Here is a 21,313-nt window from a genome sequence, read left to right as displayed (position 1 = left end):
ACATTTACAATCGCCGAAACTCAGGCAAAAATATTGCAAATATCAGACATTAACTAACATATTTTCCTTGCTTAAAAGCAGGATGCGAGCGAAGCGGTTATTAGAAACAACATGGTAAAACACAACGACATGATGAAATATTTAAGTGTAAAAAAGCAGCACACTGATTTTGTGTAGATTGCGGGCGCCCACCGTTTCCAAGAAATGCATTTGCGAACTACACATTGACGTCTATGGTTCAAATGTCACGTTGTCATGTGAAGACGGTACACTTTAAATTGGCAATGAGACTATGTATTGCCTTCCTAGCGGATGGAATGGGTCAGCGACGTGTCAAATTAAAGGTATATTTTGACGTTGAACATTGCGCTCAGAACATCCATTACATCGTTGGGGATAGAGCGTTTGGACGCACTTGTATATACGCTATATCACTTTTATATACGTTAAATTCAAGTTTGGATCTCCAATTCTCTTTTATTAATCGAATGGAAATCCAGGTAAACCTGAAACGATACCGGGTTTTGTATGGAATGTGAATCATGTTCAGACGTGTTAACATGACTTTTTTATTGGAAGTGCTAATTTTGTTTCCTTGTGTTTTTTTACATATCTTCAGATTGTGGCAACATGACGGTGTTGAAAGGTATATTGGAAACCCCAGGCGGTACATTATTTGGTGATCTAGGATTTGTAAGATGTAATGAAGGTTATTCCAATAGAGGCGATAATTTGCTACAATGTGACATGAATGGAAACTGGACAGGCGAGCCAAACTGCACTATATTTGGTAAGAGAATATGTTTCTGAAACTGCTTATCTTGTGTTATGTACGTTTAGTCCTGGACCGTTATTACTGACATATGTTTATTGTGCTCAATATGAATATAGCATTTGATTTGTCTTATAGATTGTGGAAATCCATCTCCTATAAATGGCGCGGTCAATGTGTCAACGTATACATTTGGGACGGTTGCAGAAGTAAATTGTACCGTAGGGCACACTATAACTGGCAATCCTGTTATTACGTGTGGCAGTAACGGTATTTGGTCTGACTCACCAATATGTGATCCAGCAGGTTTGTGACAATCTTTTAAATAATGATAGTTGGTATCGGTGTGAAATTACGAATCGTTTAGTTTATGAGCCTTTTATGATTTTGAAACAACTTATGGTTAGTTATAACTAACTATTAACATTTCTAAAGTTTACTTTGTGTAACATACACATACTATTAAATGGGATGTAAACAGTTGGTTTTATAACAGCACTTTTATAACTAGCATTTCATGATCTGTTAAAGATTGCGGACACATGTACGTATCGCATGGACTTGCAAACTATTCAACAACCGTACTGGGTCTGTGGCACAACTGAGCTGCGACGTTGGTTACAACTTACTGGAGATAGTACCATAGCCTGTACGTCAGGAGGATGGAACGGCACCGCAATATGCAATATCAAAGGTAAGGTTCGCACTCGTTTGAATTGATTATGTTACACGGAACCTTTCGTTGAGTTATGCGTTTATTTGCCGTTGCTTAACCACTGCATTTTATTAATGACGACGGTAAATGTTTGAATGGTTAGCTTTCATTTATGAATTTAGTTGTATATTGTATAATTATGAACATGATTTGATTGTAAATCATTGTAGATTGTAAGGCGATCCAGTTTGAAAACGGAAGCGTCAGTCTCCCAAGTAATTCCACATACGGTTCGTACGCCGTGTTTAACTGTAAAGAAGGGTACACTTTGGCTGGTCCACAAATCGCCTATTGCCAAGATGACGAAACTTGGACCCAATTCCCAATTGTAGTCTCATTGGTAAGAATTGGTATTTGTTTTGTTTGAGTTTTGGTCATTATTTATTTGAATGTACGATATAGGACAGGTAATATCGATGACGTACTAAACTGTTATCGACTACACACATCGAATTTGTTGTTCTAGTAATATTTTTTCATTGACGCTACTCAACGTAGAATATGCTGTTCTTGCAATAATTTTTCTGTCTGTACTACGTGTGAAAATATGTTGGTATAAATAAAGTGTTTTGACCAACATATGTTCATGTATTGAGTTGATAAACATTAAGTAATACCAACATATCGTGTGTAGAAGGCTGTTTTGTCGATTGAATTATTATGTCAGTCGAGATTGAAATTATTCGAATTTAAGAAAAAACTGAAAGAAAATAGTATTTAACCATGTAATGTATCTTGCTTTTAAATAGATTGCGGAGAATTTGATGTGGAACACAGTGAAGAATTGGTGCTGAACACAACGTACGGATCAGTGATGAACATAACTTGCAAGGCTGGGTATAAAATACTTGGCGACCCTTCAGTAACGTGCCGTTCTGATTCATTTTGGAGTCCGTTTCCACTGTGTGTTCCTATTGGTATTGTTTTAGCATAGCGAAGAAATTCTCCGAGACATCGGTCATGTTTTACACAGCTCTGTGTTGACTTGTATCTGTTGTATGTGCTTTTCGCTTTATACCTGTAAAAAATCACATCACTATGAATGACTTTTAAGTAGAAATAGATACATTTACAATCGCCGAAACTCAGGCAAAAATATTGCAAATATCAGACATTAACTAACATATTTTCCTTGCTTAAAAGCACGGATGCGAGCGGTAAGCGGTTATTTAATGAAACAACATGGTAAAACAACGACATATGAATGAAATATTTTAGTGTAAAAAAGCAGCACACTGATTTATTTGTAGATTGCGGGCGCCCACCGGTTCCAAGAAATGCATTTGCGAACTACACATTGACGGTCTATGGTTCAAATGTCACGTTGTCATGTGAAGACGGGTACACTTTAATTGGCAATGAGACTATGTATTGCCTTCCTAGCGGATGGAATGGGTCAGCGACGTGTCAAATTAAAGGTATATTTTGACGTTGAACATTGCGCTCAGAACATCCATTACATCGTTGGGGATAGAGGCAGTTGACGCACTTGTATACGCTAAATCACTTTTATATACGTTAAATTCAAGTTTGGATCTCCAATTCTCTTTTATTAATCGAATGGAAATCCCAGGTAAACCTGAAACGATACCGGGTTTTGTATGTAATGTGAATCATGTTCAGACGTGTTAACATGACTTTTTTATGGAAGTGCTAATTTTGTTTCCTTGTGTTTTTTTTACATATCTTCAGATTGTGGCAACATGACGGTGTTGAAAGGTATATTGGAAACCCCAGGCGGTACGTTATTTGGTGATCTAGGATTTGTAAGATGTAATGAAGGTTATTCCAATAGAGGCGATAATTTGCTACAATGTGACATGAATGGAAACTGGACAGGCGAGCCAAACTGCACTATATTTGGTAAGAGAATATGTTTCTGAAACTGCTTTATCTTGTGTTATGTCCGTTGAGTCCTGGACGTTTATTACTGCAATATGTTATTGTGCTCAAATATGAATATAGCATTTGATTTGTCTTATAGATTGTGGAAATCCATCTCCTATAAATGGCGCGGTCAATGTGTCAACGTATACATTTGGGACGGTTGCAGAAGTAAATTGTACCGTAGGGCACACTATAACTGGCAATTCTGTTATAACGTGTGGCAGTAACGGTATTTGGTCTGACTCACCAATATGTGATCCAGCAGGTTTGTGACAATCTTTTAAATAATGATAGTTGGTATCGGTGTGAAATTACGAATCGTTTAGTTTATGAGCCTTTATGATTTTGAAACAACTTATGGTTAGTTATAACTTACTATTAACATTTCTAAAGTTTACTTTGTGTAACATACACATACTATTAAATGGGATGTAAACAGTTGGTTTTGTAACAGCACTTTTATAACTAGCATTTCATGATCTGTTAAAGATTGCGGACACATGTACGTATCGCATGGACTTGCAAACTATTCAACAACCGTACTGGGGTCTGTGGCAAAACTGAGCTGCGACGTTGGTTACAACTTAACTGGAGATAGTACCATAGCCTGTACGCAGGAGGATGGAACGGCACCGCAATATGGCAATATCAAAGGTAAGGTTCGCACTCGTTTGAATTGATTATGTTACACGGAACCTTTCGTTGAGTTATGCGTTATTTTGCCACTGCTTACCACTGCATTTATTAATGTCGACGGTGAATGTTTGAATGGTTAGCTTTCATTTATGAATTTAGTTGTATATTGTATAATTATGAACATGATTTGATTGTAAATCATTGTAGATTGTAAGGCGATCCAGTTTGAAAACGGAAGCGTCAGTCTCCCAAGTAATTCCACATACGGTTCGTACGCCGTGTTTAACTGTAAGAAGGGTACACTTTGGCTGGTCCACAAATCGCCTATTGCCAGATGACGAAACTTGGACCCAATTCCCAAATTGTAGTCTCATTGGTAAGAATTGGTATTTGTTTTGTTTGAGTTTGGTCATTATTTATTTGAATGTACGATATAGGACAGGTAATATCGATGACGTACTAAACTGTTTATCGACTACACACATCGAATTTGTTGTTCTAGTAATATTATTTTTCATTGACGCTACTCAACGTAGAATATGCTGTTCTTGCAAAAAAATTCTGTCTGTACTACGGTGAAAATATGTTGGTATAAATAAAGTGTTTTGACCAACATATGTTCATGTATTGAGTTGATAACATAAGTAATACCAACATATCGTGTGTAGAAGGCTGTTTTGTCGATTGAATTATTATGTCAGTCGAGATTGAAATTATTCGAATTTAAGAAAAAACTGAAAGAAAATAGTATTTAACCATGTAATGTATCTTGCTTTTAAATAGATTGCGGAGAATTTGAAGTGGAACACAGTGAAGAATTGGTGCTGAACACAACGTACGGATCAGTGATGAACATAACTTGCAAGGCTGGGTATAAAATACTTGGCGACCCTTCAGTAACGTGCCGTTCTGATTCATTTTGGAGTCCGTTTCCACTGTGTGTTCCTATTGGTAAGTTTTTTAGCATAGCGAAGAAATTCTCCGAGACATCGGTCATGTTTTACACAGCTCTGTGTTGACTTGTATCTGTTGTATGTGCTTTTCGCTTTATACCTGTAAAAAATCACATCACTATGAATGACTTTTAAGTAGAAATAAATACATTTACAATCGCCGAAACTCAGGCAAAAATATTGCAAATATCAGACATTAACTAACATATTTTCCTTGCTTAAAAGCACGGATGCGAGCGGTAAGCGGTTATTTAATGAAACAACATGGTAAAACACAACGACATATGAATGAAATATTTTAGTGTAAAAAAGCAGCACACTGATTTATTTGTAGATTGCGGGCGCCCACCGGTTCCAAGAAATGCATTTGCGAACTACACATTGACGGTCTATGGTTCAAATGTCACGTTGTCATGTGAAGACGGGTACACTTTAATTGGCAATGAGACTATGTATTGCCTTCCTAGCGGATGGAATGGGTCAGCGACGTGTCAAATTAAAGGTATATTTTGACGTTGAACATTGCGCTCAGAACATCCATTACATCGTTGGGGATAGAGGCAGTTGACGCACTTGTATATACGCTAAATCACTTTTATATACGTTAAATTCAAGTTTGGATCTCCAATTCTCTTTTATTAATCGAATGGAAATCCGAGGTAAACCTGAAACGATACCGGGTTTTGTATGTAATGTGAATCATGTTCAGACGTGTTAACATGACTTTTTTATTGGAAGTGCTAATTTTGTTTCCTTGTGTTTTTTTTACATATCTTCAGATTGTGGCAACATGACGGTGTTGAAAGGTATATTGGAAACCCCCGGCGGTACATTATTTGGTGATCTAGGATTTGTAAGATGTAATGAAGGTTATTCCAATAGAGGCGATAATTTGCTACAATGTGACATAAATGGAAACTGGACAGGCGAGCCAAACTGCACTATATTTGGTAAGAGAATATGTTTCTGAAACTGCTTATCTTGTGTTATGTACGTTTAGTCCTGGACCGTTATTACTGACATATGTTTATTGTGCTCAATATGAATATAGCATTTGATTTGTCTTATAGATTGTGGAAATCCATCTCCTATAAATGGCGCGGTCAATGTGTCAACGTATACATTTGGGACGGTTGCAGAAGTAAATTGTACCGTAGGGCACACTATAACTGGCAATCCTGTTATTACGTGTGGCAGTAACGGTATTTGGTCTGACTCACCAATATGTGATCCAGCAGGTTTGTGACAATCTTTTAAATAATGATAGTTGGTATCGGTGTGAAATTACGAATCGTTTTGTTTATGAGCCTTTTATGATTTTGAAACAACTTATGGTTAGTTATAACTAACTATTAATATTTCTAAAGTTTACTTTGTGTAACATACACATACTATTAAATGGGATGTAAACAGTTGGTTTTATAACAGCACTTTTATAACTAGCATTTCATGATCTGTTAAAGATTGCGGACACATGTACGTATCGCATGGACTTGCAAACTATTCAACAACCGTACTGGGGTCTGTGGCACAACTGAGCTGCGACGTTGGTTACAACTTGACTGGAGATAGTACCATAGCCTGTACGTCAGGAGGATGGAACGGCACCGCAATGTGCAATATCAAAGGTAAGGTTCGCACTCGTTTGAATTGATTATGTTACACGGAACCTTTCGTTGAGTTATGCGTTTATTTGCCGTTGCTTAACCACTGCATTTTATTAATGACGACGGTAAATGTTTGAATGGTTAGCTTTCATTTATGAATTTAGTTGTATATTGTATAATTATGAACATGATTTGATTGTAAATCATTGTAGATTGTAAGGCGATCCAGTTTGAAAACGGAAGCGTCAGTCTCCCAAGTAATTCCACATACGGTTCGTACGCCGTGTTTAACTGTAAAGAAGGGTACACTTTGGCTGGTCCACAAATCGCCTATTGCCAAGATGACGAAACTTGGACCCAATTCCCAAATTGTAGTCTCATTGGTAAGAATTGGTATTTGTTTTGTTTGAGTTTTGGTCATTATTTATTTGAATGTACGATATAGGACAGGTAATATCGATGACGTACTAAACTGTTATCGACTACACACATCTAATTTGTTGTTCTAGTAATATTATTTTTCATTGACGCTACTCAACGTAGAATATGCTGTTCTTGCAATAATTGTTCTGTCTGTACTACGTGTGAAAATATGTTGGTATAAATAAAGTGTTTTGACCAACATATGTTCATGTATTTAGTTGATAAACATTAAGTAATACCAACATATCGTGTGTAGAAGGCTGTTTTGTCGATTGAATTATAATGTCAGTCGAGATTGAAATAATTCGAATTTAAGAAAAAACTGAAAGAAAATAGTATTTAACCATGTAATGTATCTTGCTTTTAAATAGATTGTGGAGAATTTGATGTGGAACACAGTGAAGAATTGGTGCTGAACACAACGTACGGATCAGTGATGAACATAACTTGCAAGGCTGGGTATAAAATACTTGGCGACCCTTCAGTAACGTGCCGTTCTGATTCATTTTGGAGTCCGTTTCCACTGTGTGTTCCTATTGGTAAGTGTTTTAGCATAGCGAAGAAATTCTCCGAGACATCGGTCATGTTTTACACAGCTCTGTGTTGACTTGTATCTGTTGTATGTGCTTTTCGCTTTATACCTGTAAAAAAATCACATCACTATGAATGACTTTTAAGTAGAAATAGATACATTTACAATCGCCGAAACTCAGGCAAAAATATTGCACATATCAGACATTAACTAACATATTTTCCTTGCTTAAAAGCACGGATGCGAGCGGTAAGCGGTTATTTAATGAAACAACATGGTAAAACACAACGACATATGAATGAAATATTTTAGTGTAAAAAAGCAGCACACTGATTTATTTGTAGATTGCGGGCGCCCACCGGTTCCAAGAAATGCATTTGCGAACTACACATTGACGGTCTATGGTTCAAATGTCACGTTGTCATGTGAAGACGGGTACACTTTAATTGGCAATGAGACTATGTATTGCCTTCCTAGCGGATGGAATGGGTCAGCGACGTGTCAAATTAAAGGTATATTTTGACGTTGAACATTGCGCTCAGAACATCCATTACATCGTTGGGGATAGAGGCAGTTGACGCACTTGTATATACGCTATTTCACTTTTATATACGTTAAATTCAAGTTTGGATCTCCAATTCTCTTTTATTAATCGAATGGAAATCCCAGGTAAACCTGAAACGATACCGGGTTTTGTATGTAATGTGAATCATGTTCAGACGTGTTAACATGACTTTTTTATTGGAAGTGCTAATTTTGTTTCCTTGTGTTTTTTTACATATCTTCAGATTGTGGCAACATGACGGTGTTGAAAGGTATATTGGAAACCCCAGGCGGTACGTTATTTGATGATCTAGGATTTGTAAGATGTAATGAAGGTTATTCCAATAGAGGCGATAATTTGCTACAATGTGACATGAATGGAAACTGGACAGGCGAGCCAAACTGCACTATATTTGGTAAGAGAATATGTTTCTGAAACTGCTTATCTTGTGTTATGTACGTTTAGTCCTGGACCGTTATTACTGACATATGTTTATTGTGCTCAATATGAATATAGCATTTGATTTGTCTTATAGATTGTGGAAATCCATCTCCTATAAATGGCGCGGTCAATGTGTCAACGTATACATTTGGGACGGTTGCAGAAGTAAATTGTACCGTAGGGCACACTATAACTGGCAATCCTGTTATAACGTGTGGCAGTAACGGTATTTGGTCTGACTCACCAATATGTGATCCAGCAGGTTTGTGACAATCTTTTAAATAATGATAGTTGGTATCGGTGTGAAATTACGAATCGTTTAGTTTATGAGCCTTTTATGATTTTGAAACAACTTATGGTTAGTTATAACTAACTATTAACATTTCTAAAGTTTACTTTGTGTAACATACACATACTATTAAATGTGATGTAAACAGTTGGTTTTATAACAGCACTTTTATAACTAGCATTTCATGATCTGTTAAAGATTGCGGACACATGTACGTATCGCATGGACTTGCAAACTATTCAACAACCGTACTGGGGTCTGTGGCACAACTGAGCTGCGACGTTGGTTACAACTTAACTGGAGATAGTACCATAGCCTGTACGTCAGGAGGATGGAACGGCACCGCAATATGCAATATCAAAGGTAAGGTTCGCACTCGTTTGAATTGATTATGTTACACGGAACCTTTCGTTGAGTTATGCGTTTATTTGCCGTTGCTTAACCACTGCATTTTATTAATGACGACGGTAAATGTTTGAATGGTTAGCTTTCATTTATGAATTTAGTTGTATATTGTATAATTATGAACATGATTTGATTGTAAATCATTGTAGATTGTAAGGCGATCCAGTTTGAAAACGGAAGCGTCAGTCTCCCAAGTAATTCCACATACGGTTCGTACGCCGTGTTTAACTGTAAAGAAGGGTACACTTTGGCTGGTCCACAAATCGCCTATTGCCAAGATGACGAAACTTGGACCCAATTCCCAAATTGTAGTCTCATTGGTAAGAATTGGTATTTGTTTTGTTTGAGTTTTGGTCATTATTTATTTGAATGTACGATATAGGACAGGTAATATCGATGACGTACTAAACTGTTATCGACTACACACATCGAATTTGTTGTTCTAGTAATATTATTTTTCATTGACGCTACTCAACGTAGAATATGCTGTTCTTGCAATATTTTTTCTGTCTGTACTACGTGTGAAAATATGTTGGTATAAATAAAGTGTTTTGACCAACATATGTTCATGTATTGAGTTGATAAACATTAAGTAATACCAACATATCGTGTGTAGAAGGCTGTTTTGTCGATTGAATTATTATGTCAGTCAAGATTGAAATTATTCGAATTTAAGAAAAAACTGAAAGAAAATAGTATTTAACCATGTAATGTATCTTGCTTTTAAATAGATTGTGGAGAATTTGATGTGGAACACAGTGAAGAATTGGTGCTGAACACAACGTACGGATCAGTGATGAACATAACTTGCAAGGCTGGGTATAAAATACTTGGCGACCCTTCAGTAACGTGCCGTTCTGATTCATTTTGGAGTCCGTTTCCACTGTGTGTTCCTATTGGTAAGTGTTTTAGCATAGCGAAGAAATTCTCCGAGACATCGGTCATGTTTTACACAGCTCTGTGTTGACTTGTATCTGTTGTATGTGCTTTTCGCTTTATACCTGTAAAAAATCACATCACTATGAATGACTTTTAAGTAGAAATAGATACATTTACAATCGCCGAAACTCAGGCAATAATATTGCAAATATCAGACATTAACTAACATATTTTCCTTGCTTAAAAGCACGGATGCGAGCGGTAAGCGGTTATTTAATGAAACAACATGGTAAAACACAACGACATATGAATGAAATATTTTAGTGTAAAAAAGCAGCACACTGATTTATTTGTAGATTGCGGGCGCCCACCGGTTCCAAGAAATGCATTTGCGAACTACACATTGACGGTCTATGGTTCAAATGTCACGTTGTCATGTGAAGACGGGTACACTTTAATTGGCAATGAGACTATGTATTGCCTTCCTAGCGGATGGAATGGGTCAGCGACGTGTCAAATTAAAGGTATATTTTGACGTTGAACATTGCGCTCAGAACATCCATTACATCGTTGGGGATAGAGGCAGTTGACGCACTTGTATATACGCTAAATCACTTTTATATACGTTAAATTCAAGTTTGGATCTCCAATTCTCTTTTATTAATCGAATGGAAATCCCAGGTAAACCTGAAACGATACCGGGTTTTGTATGTAATGTGAATCATGTTCAGACGTGTTAACATGACTTTTTTATTGGAAGTGCTAATTTTGTTTCCTTGTGTTTTTTTTACATATCTTCAGATTGTGGCAACATGACGGTGTTGAAAGGTATATTGGAAACCCCCGGCGGTACATTATTTGGTGATCTAGGATTTGTAAGATGTAATGAAGGTTATTCCAATAGAGGCGATAATTTGCTACAATGTGACATGAATGGAAACTGGACAGGCGAGCCAAACTGCACCATATTTGGTAAGAGAATATTTTTCTGAAACTGCTTATCTTGTGTTATGTACGTTTAGTCCTGGACCGTTATTACTGACATATGTTTATTGTGCTCAATATGAATATAGCATTTGATTTGTCTTATAGATTGTGGAAATCCATCTCCTATAAATGGCGCGGTCAATGTGTCAACGTATACATTTGGGACGGTTGCAGAAGTAAATTGTACCGTAGGGCACACTATAACTGGCAATCCTGTTATTACGTGTGGCAGTAACGGTATTTGGTCTGACTCACCAATATGTGATCCAGCAGGTTTGTGACAATCTTTTAAATAATGATAGTTGGTATCGGTGTGAAATTACGAATCGTTTAGTTTATGAGCCTTTTATGATTTTGAAACAACTTATGGTTAGTTATAACTAACTATTAACATTTCTAAAGTTTGTTTTGTGTAACATACACATACTATTAAATGGGATGTAAACAGTTGGTTTTATAACAGCACTTTTATAATTAGCATTTCATGATCTGTTAAAGATTGCGGACACATGTACGTATCGCATGGGCTTGCAAACTATTCAACAACCGTACTGGGGTCTGTGGCACAACTGAGCTGCGACGTTGGTTACAACTTGACTGGAGAAAGTACCATAGCCTGTACGTCAGGAGGATGGAACGGCACCGCAATATGCAATATCAAAGGTAAGGTTCGCACTCGTTTGAATTGATTATGTTACACGGAACCTTTCGTTGAGTTATGCGTTTATTTGCCGTTGCTTAACCACTGCATTTTATTAATGACGACGGTAAATGTTTGAATGGTTAGCTTTCATTTATGAATTTCGTTGTATATTGTATAATTATGAACATGATTTGATTTTAAATCATTGTAGATTGTAAGGCGATCCAGTTTGAAAACGGAAGCGTCAGTCTCCCAAGTAATTCCACATACGGTTCGTACGCCGTGTTTAACTGTAAAGAAGGGTACACTTTGGCTGGTCCACAAATCGCCTATTGCCAAGATGACGAAACTTGGACCAAATTCCCAAATTGTAGTCTCATTGGTATGAATTGGTATTTGTTTTGTTTGAGTTTTGGTCATTATTTATTTGAATGTACGATATAGGACAGGTAATATCGATGACGTACTAAACTGTTATCGACTACACACATCGAATTTGTTGTTCTAGTAATATTATTTTTCATTGACGCTACTCAACGTAGAATATGCTGTTCTTGCAATAATTTTTCTGTCTGTACTACGTGTGAAAATATGTTGGTATAAATAAAGTGGTTTGACCAACATATGTTCATGTATTGAGTTGATAAACATTAAGTAATACCAACATATCGTGTGTAGAAGGCTGTTTTGTCGATTGAATTATTTTGTCAGTCGAGATTGAAATTATTCGAATTTAAGAAAAAACTGAAAGAAAATAGTATTTAACCATGTAATGTATCTTGCTTTTAAATAGATTGCGGAGAATTTGATGTGGAACACAGTGAAGAATTGGTGCTGAACACAACGTACGGATCAGTGATGAACATAACTTGCAAGGCTGGGTATAAAATACTTGGCGACCCTTCAGTAACGTGCCGTTCTGATTCATTTTGGAGTCCGTTTCCACTGTGTGTTCCTATTGGTAAGTTTTTTAGCATGGCGAAGAAATTCTCCGAGACATCGGTCATGTTTTACACAGCTCTGTGTTGACTTGTATCTGGTGTATGTGCTTTTCGCTTTATACCTGTAAAAAAAATCACATCACTATGAATGACTTTTAAGTAGAAATAGATACATTTACAATCGCCGAAACTCAGGCAAAAATATTGCAAATATCAGACATTAACTAACATATTTTCCTTGCTTAAAAGCACGGATGCGAGCGGTAAGCGGTTATTTAATGAAACAACATGGTAAAACACAACGACATATGAATGAAATATTTTAGTGTAAAAAAGCAGCACACTGATTTATTTGTAGATTGCGGGCGCCCACCGGTTCCAAGAAATGCATTTGCGAACTACACATTGACGGTCTATGGTTCAAATGTCACGTTGTCATGTGAAGACGGGTACACTTTAATTGGCAATGAGACTATGTATTGCCTTCCTAGCGGATGGAATGGGTCAGCGACGTGTCAAATTAAAGGTATATTTTGACGTTGAACATTGCGCTCAGAACATCCATTACATCGTTGGGGATAGAGGCAGTTGACGCACTTGTATATACGCTAAATCACTTTTATATACGTTAAATTCAAGTTTGGATCTCCAATTCTCTTTTATTAATCGAATGGAAATCCGAGGTAAACCTGAAACGATTCCGGGTTTTGTATGGAATGTGAATCATGTTCAGACGTGTTAACATGACTTTTTTATTGGAAGTGCTAATTTTGTTTCCTTGTGTTTTTTTTACATATCTTCAGATTGTGGCAACATGACGGTGTTGAAAGGTATATTGGAAACCCCAGGCGGTACATTATTTGGTGATCTAGGATTTGTAAGATGTAATGAAGGTTATTCCAATAGAGGCGATAATTTGCTACAATGTGACATGAATGGAAACTGGACAGGCGAGCCAAACTGCACTATATTTGGTAAGAGAATATGTTTCTGAAACTGCTTATCTTGTGTTATGTACGTTTAGTCCTGGACCGTTATTACTGACATATGTTTATTGTGCTCAATATGAATATAGCATTTGATTTGTCTTATAGATTGTGGAAATCCATCTCCTATAAATGGCGCGGTCAATGTGTCAACGTATACATTTGGGACGGTTGCAGAAGTAAATTGTACCGTAGGGCACACTATAACTGGCAATCCTGTTATTACGTGTGGCAGTAACGGTATTTGGTCTGACTCACCAATATGTGATCCAGCAGGTTTGTGACAATCTTTTAAATAATGATAGTTGGTATCGGTGTGAAATTACGAATCGTTTAGTTTATGAGCCTTTTATGATTTGAAACAACTTATGGTTAGTTATAACTAACTATTAACATTTCTAAAGTTTACTTTGTGTAACATACACATACTATTAAATGGGATGTAAACAGTTGGTTTTATAACAGCACTTTTATAACTAGCATTTCATGATCTGTTAAAGATTGCGGACACATGTACGTATCGCATGGACTTGCAAACTATTCAACAACCGTACTAGGGTCTGTGGCACAACTGAGCTGCGACGTTGGTTACAACTTGACTGGAGATAGTACCATAGCCTGTACGTCAGGAGGATGGAACGGCACCGCAATGTGCAATATCAAAGGTAAGGTTCGCACTCGTTTGAATTGATTATGTTACACGGAACCTTTCGTTGAGTTATGCGTTTATTTGCCGTTGCTTAACCACTGCATTTTATTAATGTCGACGGTGAATGTTTGAATGGTAAGCTTTCATTTATGAATTTAGTTGTATATTGTATAATTATGAACATGATTTGATTGTAAATCATTGTAGATTGTAAGGCGATCCAGTTTGAAAACGGAAGCGTCAGTCTCCCAAGTAATTCCACATACGGTTCGTTCGCCGTGTTTAACTGTAAAGAAGGGTACACTTTGGCTGGTCCACAAATCGCCTATTGCCAAGATGACCAAACTTGGACCCAATTCCCAAATTGTAGTCTCATTGGTAAGAATTGGTATTTGTTTTGTTTGAGTTTTGGTCATTATTTATTTGAATGTACGATATAGGACAGGTAATATCGATGACGTACTAAACTGTTATCGACTACACACATCGAATTTGTTGTTCTAGTAATATTATTTTTCATTGACGCTACTCAACATAGAATATGCTGTTGTTGCAAAAAAAATTCTGTCTGTACTACGTGTGAAAATATGTTGGTATAAATAAAGTGTTTTGACCAACATATGTTCATGTATAAAGTTGATAAACATTAAGTAATACAAACATATCTTGTGTAGAAGGCTGTTTTGTCGATTGAATTATTATGTCAGTCGAGATTGAAATTATTCGAATTTAAGAAAAAACGCAAAGAAAATAGTCTTTAACCATGTAATGTATCTTGCTTTTAAATAGATTGCGGAGAATTTGAAGTGGAACACAGTGAAGAATTGGTGCTGAACACAACGTACGGATCAGTGATGAACATAACTTGCAAGGCTGGGTATAAAATACTTGGCGACCCTTCAGTAACGTGCCGTTCTGATTCATTTTGGAGTCCGTTTCCAATGTGTGTTCCTATTGGTAAGTGTTTTAGCATAGCGAAGAAATTCTCCGAGACATCGGTCATGTTTTACACAGCTCTGTGTTGACTTGTATCTGTTGTATGTGCTTTTCGCTTTATACCTGTAAAAAATCACATCACTATGAATGACTTTTAAGTAGAAATAAATACATTTACAATCGCCGAAACTCAGGCAAAAATATTGCAAATATCAGACATTAACTAACATATTTTCCTTGCTTAAAAGCACGGATGCGAGCGGTAAGCGGTTATTTAATGAAACAACATGGTAAAACACAACGACATATGAATGAAATATTTTAGTGTAAAAAAGCAGCACACTGATTTATTTGTAGATTGCGGGCGCCCACCGGTTCCAAGAAATGCATTTGCGAACTACACATTGACGGTCTATGGTTCAAATGTCACGTTGTCATGTGAAGACGGGTACACTTTAATTGGCAATGAGACTATGTATTGCCTTCCTAGCGGATGGAATGGGTCAGCGACGTGTCAAATTAAAGGTATATTTTGACGTTGAACATTGCGCTCAGAACATCCATTACATCGTCGGGGATAGAGGCAGTTGACGCACTTGTATATACGCTAAATCACTTTTATATACGTTAAATTCAAGTTTGGATCTCCAATTCTCTTTTATTAATCGAATGGAAATCCGAGGTAAACCTGAAACGATACCGGGTTTTGTATGTAATGTGAATCATGTTCAGACGTGTTAACATGACTTTTTTATTGGAAGTGCTAATTTTGTTTCCTTGTGTTTTTTTTTACATATCTTCAGATTGTGGCAACATGACGGTGTTGAAAGGTATATTGGAAACCCCCGGCGGTACATTATTTGGTGATCTAGGATTTGTAAGATGTAATGAAGGTTATTCCAATAGAGGCGATAATTTGCTACAATGTGACATGAATGGAAACTGGACAGGCGAGCCAAACTGCACTATATTTGGTAAGAGAATATGTTTCTGAAACTGCTTATCTTGTGTTATGTACGTTTAGTCCTGGACCGTTATTACTGACATATGTTTATTGTGCTCAATATGAATATAGCATTTGATTTGTCTTATAGATTGTGGAAATCCATCTCCTATAAATGGCGCGGTCAATGTGTCAACGTATACATTTGGGACGGTTGCAGAAGTAAATTGTACCGTAGGGCACACTATAACTGGCAATCCTGTTATTACGTGTGGCAGTAACGGTATTTGGTCTGACTCACCAATATGTGATCCTGCAGGTTTGTGACAATCTTTTAAATAATGATAGTTGGTATCGGTGTGAAATTACGAATCGTTTAGTTTGTGAGCCTTTTATGATTTTGAAACAACTTATGGTTAGTTATAACTAACTATTAACATTTCTAAAGTTTACTTTGTGTAACATACACATACTATTAAATGTGATGTAAACAGTTGGTTTCATAACAGCACTTTTATAACTAGCATTTCATAATCTGTTAAAGATTGCGGACACATGTACGTATCGCATGGACTTGCAAACTATTCAACAACCGTACTGGGGTCTGTGGCACAACTGAGCTGCGACGTTGGTTACAACTTAACTGGAGATAGTACCATAGCCTGTACGTCAGGAGGATGGAACGGCACCGCAATATGCAATATCAAAGGTAAGGTTCGCACTCGTTTGAATTGATTATGTTACACGGAACCTTTCGTTGAGTTATGCGTTTATTTGCCGTTGCTTAACCACTGCATTTTATTAATGACGACGGTAAATGTTTGAATGGTTAGCTTTCATTTATGAATTTAGTTGTATATTGTATAATTATGAACATGATTTGATTGTAAATCATTGTAGATTGTAAGGCGATCCAGTTTGAAAACGGAAGCGTCAGTCTCCCAAGTAATTCCACATACGGTTCGTACGCCGTGTTTAACTGCAAAGAAGGGTACACTTTGGCTGGTCCACAAATCGCCTATTGCCAAGATGACAAAACTTGGACCAAATTCCCAAATTGTAGTCTCATTGGTAAGAATTGGTATTTGTTTTGTTTGAGTTTTGGTCATTATTTATTTGAATGTACGATATAGGACAGGTAATATCGATGACGTACTAAACTGTTATCGACTACACACATCGAATTTGTTGTTCTAGTAATATTATTTTTCATTGACGCTACTCAACGTAGAATATGCTGTTCTTGCATTAATTGTTCTGTCTGTACTACGTTTCAAAATATGTTGGTATAAATTAAGTGTTTTGACCAACATATGTTCATGTATTGAGTTGATAAACATTAAGTAATACCAACATATCGTGTGTAGAAGGCTGTTTTGTCGATTGAACTATTATGTCAGTCGAGATTGAAATTATTCGAATTTAAGAAAAAATTGAAAGAAAATAGTATTTAACCATGTAATGTATCTTGCTTTTAAATAGATTGCGGAGAATTTGATGTGGAACACAGTGAAGAATTGGTGCTGAACACAACGTACGGATCAGTGATTAACATAACTTGCAAGGCTGGGTATAAAGTACTTGGCGACCCTTCAGTAACGTGCCGTTCTGATTCATTTTGGAGTCCGTTTCCACTGTGTGTTCCTATTGGTAAGTTTTTTAGCATAGCGAAGAATTTCTCCGAGACATCGGTCATGTTTTACACAGCTCTGTGTTGACTTGTATGTGCTTTTCGCTTTATACCTGTAAAAAAATCACATCACTATGAATGACTTATAAGTAGAAATAGATACATTTACAATCGCCGAAACTCAGGCAAAAATTTTGCAAATATCAGAGATTAACTAACATATTTTCCTTGCTTAAAAGCACGGATGCGAGCGGTAAGAGGTTATTTAATGAAACAACATGGTAAAACACAACGACATATGAATGAAATATTTTAGTGTAAAAAAGCAGCACACTGATTTATTTGTAGATTGCGGGCGCCCACCGGTTCCAAGAAATGCATTTGCGAACTACACATTGACGGTCTATGGTTCAAATGTCACGTTGTCATGTGGAGACGGGTACACTTTAATTGGCAATGATCTTATGTATTGCCTTCCTAGCGGATGGAATGGGTCAGCGACGTGTCAAATAAAAGGTATATTTTGACGTTGAACATTGCGCTCAGAACATCCATTACATCGTTGGGGATAGAGGCAGTTGACGCACTTGTAAATACGCTAAATCACTTTTTTATACGTTAAATTCAAGTTTGGATCTCCAATTCTCTTTTATTAATCGAATGAAAATCCCAGGTAAACCTGAAACGATACCGGGTTTTGTATGTAATGTGAATCATGTTCAGACGTGTTAACATGACTTTTTTATTGGAAGTGCTAATTTTGTTTCCTTGTGTTTTTTTTTACATATCTTCAGATTGTGGCAACATGACGGTGTTGAAAGGTATATTGGAAACCCCCGGCGGTACATTATTTGGTGATCTAGGATTTGTAAGATGTAATGAAGGTTATTCCAATAGAGGCGATAATTTGCTACAATGTGACATGAATGGAAACTGGACAGGCGAGCCAAACTGCACTATATTTGGTAAGAGAATATGTTTCTGAAACTGCTTATCTTGTGTTATGTACGTTTAGTCCTGGACCGTTATTACTGACATATGTTTATTGTGCTCAATATGAATATAGCATTTGATTTGTCTTATAGATTGTGGAAATCCATCTCCTATAAATGGCGCGGTCAATGTGTCAACGTATACATTTGGGACGGTTGCAGAAGTAAATTGTACCGTAGGGCACACTATAACTGGCAATCCTGTTATTACGTGTGGCAGTAACGGTATTTGGTCTGACTCACCAATATGTGATCCAGCAGGTTTGTGACAATCTTTTAAATAATGATAGTTGGTATCGGTGTGAAATTACGAATCGTTTAGTTTATGAGCCTTTTATGATTTTGAAACAACTTATGGTTAGTTATAACTAACTATTAACATTTCTAAAGTTTACTTTGTGTAACATACACATACTATTAAATGTGATCTAAACAGTTGGTTTTATAACAGCACTTTTATAATTAGCATTTCATGATCTGTTAAAGATTGCGGACACATGTACGTATCGCATGGACTTGCAAACTATTCAACAACCGTACTGGGGTCTGTGGCACAACTGAGCTGCGACGTTGGTTACAACTTGACTGGAGATAGTACCATAGCCTGTACGTCAGGAGGATGGAACGGCACCGCAATGTGCAATATCAAAGGTAAGGTTCGCACTCGTTTGAATTGATTATGTTACACGGAACCTTTCGTTGAGTTATGCGTTTATTTGCCGTTGCTTAACCACTGCATTTTATTAATGACGACGGTGAATGTTTGAATGGTTAGCTTTCATTTATGAATTTAGTTGTATATTGTATAATTATGAACATGATTTGATTGTTAATCATTGTAGATTGTAAGGCGATCCAGTTTGAAAACGGAAGCGTCAGTCTCCCAAGTAATTCCACATACGGTTCGTACGCCGTGTTTAACTGCAAAGAAGGGTACACTTTAGCTGGTGCACAAATCGCCTTTTGCCAAGATGACGAAACGTGGACCCAATTCCCAAATTGTAGTCTCATTGGTAAGAATTGGTATTTGTTTTGTTTGATTTGCTGGCATCAGTCATAATTATGTACAATTTAGAACAGATTATATCCATGACGTTCTGAAAACTTATCGAACATATACATTGAGTTTGTTCTTTAAGTAATATTACTTTATGTTTGACGCTATTTAACAGTGTGTTGGCCAACACAGGGACATGAATTAAGTTGATACAGCTGTAAGAAAATATACTAATAAAGTGTGCAGAAGAATGTTTTATCGATTGGATAGTATCATTCCAGATTGTTTAATATTCGAAATTCAGCATAAATAATGTTCACTTTTATTATGCCCTCGGTAGGGTGGCATATAGCATTTGAACTGTCTGTCCATCCGTCAGTCCGTCCGAAAACTTTAACATAGGCCATAACTTTCGCAATATTGAAGATAGCAACTTGATATTTGGCATGCATGTGTATTTCATGGAGCTGTTCATTTTGAGTGGTAAAAGGTAAAGGTCAACCTTCAAGGTCAAAAGTAAAAAATACAATACAACGGAAGTAATAAGCTTTAAAAGGGAGATAATTTCTAAACCTGCCAAATGATATATTGAAATTTTATTTCAAAGCGGCGCAATAGGGGGCATTGTGTTTCTGACAAACACATCTCTTGTATAACCATGAATGATATCTTTCTTTTCAATAGATTGCGGCTTATTTGATGTGGAAAACAGTGAAAATGTTGTACTGAACACAACATACGGATCAGAGGTTAACATAACTTGCAAGGCTGGGTATGAAATGCTTGGCGATCCTTCAGTAAAATGCCGTTCTGACTCATTTTGGAGTCCGTTTCCACTGTGTATTCCTATTGGTAAGTTCTTTATCAAAGCGAGGAAACTTGCCGAGTCATCGGTCATGTTTTACAACGCTTTGCGATGCCTTTAATCTGCTTTCTGTGTGTTTTGTTTAAATATTTTAATTGGTAAATTAGTTAAAGACCACCATAAAAGATATTTTTATAATTATAAATACTTTTCATTACGTTTTAAAATGAGACAGATCAAATACTGGGACATAGGTCGGTAATTTGCCGTGTCGACTAATTTAGTAGTTTGTTGCAATTTTGTTTTTCTATTGGAAAGTTTTGCAGAATTGATTTGAAACTTAATGGAAATATTGGAATGATTTACACAGACTTTTAATGACTTCGGTTCGGTGTGTTTTTGGTTTAAACTCATGTATAACAAGTTTTTTCCACTGATGAAGAGGCATTTCGACAGTAATTTAACCCGTATTTAACATTGCATACTCGGTATTATATATGTTCAAGGGGTGATTAAAAAGATGCTGAAATGGTTTCGAATTTCTATACAACTTTGCCCCTTTGATAGAGACATCATGTAACAGTCGCGCTGTCCGTCTTCAATAGTGTCAGGATGTCGGAATGCATTACGTCAAATTGTAATCTCTTTCCGACCTCTTCGTGATTGGACAACATAGCTAAAGCATGCGTTATTAAGGTTTTACCGTCCGTCTTCAAACGTG

The 21,313-nt window shown here is 36.6% G+C and overlaps 2 protein-coding genes across 2 annotated transcripts in view; both read left to right on the top strand.

The window, feature by feature from the left end:
• The first annotated feature begins 300 nt into the window (after window positions 1-300).
• Window positions 301-1,377, top strand: LOC127849666 (E-selectin-like). Its single transcript, XM_052382414.1, has 4 exons — window positions 301-344; window positions 620-790; window positions 911-1,078; window positions 1,304-1,377. Exons 2-4 carry the CDS (start codon window positions 631-633, stop codon window positions 1,375-1,377), a joined length of 402 nt encoding a protein of 133 aa, XP_052238374.1. The 5' UTR covers window positions 301-344; window positions 620-630.
• An 861-nt stretch (window positions 1,378-2,238) lies between these two features.
• LOC127849665 (uncharacterized) overlaps window positions 2,239-21,313 on the top strand; it is a 38,469-nt gene continuing 19,394 nt past the window's right edge. Inside the window, exons 1-43 of the mRNA XM_052382413.1 lie at window positions 2,239-2,404; window positions 2,738-2,905; window positions 3,180-3,350; window positions 3,472-3,639; window positions 3,864-4,028; window positions 4,345-4,386; window positions 4,794-4,961; window positions 5,298-5,465; window positions 5,743-5,913; window positions 6,034-6,201; window positions 6,427-6,591; window positions 6,783-6,953; window positions 7,365-7,532; window positions 7,870-8,037; window positions 8,314-8,484; window positions 8,605-8,772; window positions 8,998-9,162; window positions 9,354-9,524; window positions 9,936-10,103; window positions 10,440-10,607; window positions 10,885-11,055; window positions 11,176-11,343; window positions 11,569-11,733; window positions 11,925-12,095; window positions 12,507-12,674; window positions 13,013-13,180; window positions 13,458-13,628; window positions 13,749-13,916; window positions 14,141-14,305; window positions 14,497-14,667; window positions 15,079-15,246; window positions 15,583-15,750; window positions 16,029-16,199; window positions 16,320-16,487; window positions 16,713-16,877; window positions 17,069-17,239; window positions 17,651-17,818; window positions 18,147-18,314; window positions 18,593-18,763; window positions 18,884-19,051; window positions 19,277-19,441; window positions 19,633-19,803; window positions 20,472-20,639. Of these exons, the coding sequence (XP_052238373.1) occupies window positions 2,302-2,404; window positions 2,738-2,905; window positions 3,180-3,350; window positions 3,472-3,639; window positions 3,864-4,028; window positions 4,345-4,386; window positions 4,794-4,961; window positions 5,298-5,465; window positions 5,743-5,913; window positions 6,034-6,201; window positions 6,427-6,591; window positions 6,783-6,953; window positions 7,365-7,532; window positions 7,870-8,037; window positions 8,314-8,484; window positions 8,605-8,772; window positions 8,998-9,162; window positions 9,354-9,524; window positions 9,936-10,103; window positions 10,440-10,607; window positions 10,885-11,055; window positions 11,176-11,343; window positions 11,569-11,733; window positions 11,925-12,095; window positions 12,507-12,674; window positions 13,013-13,180; window positions 13,458-13,628; window positions 13,749-13,916; window positions 14,141-14,305; window positions 14,497-14,667; window positions 15,079-15,246; window positions 15,583-15,750; window positions 16,029-16,199; window positions 16,320-16,487; window positions 16,713-16,877; window positions 17,069-17,239; window positions 17,651-17,818; window positions 18,147-18,314; window positions 18,593-18,763; window positions 18,884-19,051; window positions 19,277-19,441; window positions 19,633-19,803; window positions 20,472-20,639 (7,051 nt within the window). The 5' untranslated portion in view covers window positions 2,239-2,301. The remainder of the gene's footprint in view (window positions 2,405-2,737; window positions 2,906-3,179; window positions 3,351-3,471; window positions 3,640-3,863; window positions 4,029-4,344; window positions 4,387-4,793; window positions 4,962-5,297; window positions 5,466-5,742; window positions 5,914-6,033; window positions 6,202-6,426; window positions 6,592-6,782; window positions 6,954-7,364; window positions 7,533-7,869; window positions 8,038-8,313; window positions 8,485-8,604; window positions 8,773-8,997; window positions 9,163-9,353; window positions 9,525-9,935; window positions 10,104-10,439; window positions 10,608-10,884; window positions 11,056-11,175; window positions 11,344-11,568; window positions 11,734-11,924; window positions 12,096-12,506; window positions 12,675-13,012; window positions 13,181-13,457; window positions 13,629-13,748; window positions 13,917-14,140; window positions 14,306-14,496; window positions 14,668-15,078; window positions 15,247-15,582; window positions 15,751-16,028; window positions 16,200-16,319; window positions 16,488-16,712; window positions 16,878-17,068; window positions 17,240-17,650; window positions 17,819-18,146; window positions 18,315-18,592; window positions 18,764-18,883; window positions 19,052-19,276; window positions 19,442-19,632; window positions 19,804-20,471; window positions 20,640-21,313) is intronic.

The sequence above is a fragment of the Dreissena polymorpha genome, chromosome 11 (assembly GCF_020536995.1).
Source record: "Dreissena polymorpha isolate Duluth1 chromosome 11, UMN_Dpol_1.0, whole genome shotgun sequence".
Lineage (NCBI taxonomy): Eukaryota > Metazoa > Mollusca > Bivalvia > Myida > Dreissenidae > Dreissena > Dreissena polymorpha.
The sequence above is the reverse complement of the archived record's forward strand: the minus strand, read 5'-3'. Positions and strand labels throughout refer to the sequence as shown.

Excerpts from the sequence above, each read along its gene's own strand:
- LOC127849666 (XM_052382414.1), top strand. The coding sequence starts at position 631 with ATGACGGTGTTGAAAGGTATATTGGAAACCCCAGGCGGTACATTATTT. Across the intron at positions 791-910 it reads GCCAAACTGCACTATATTTG|ATTGTGGAAATCCATCTCCT; the intron begins GTAAGAGAATAT and ends TTTGTCTTATAG. Across the intron at positions 1,079-1,303 it reads ACCAATATGTGATCCAGCAG|ATTGCGGACACATGTACGTA; the intron begins GTTTGTGACAAT and ends GATCTGTTAAAG.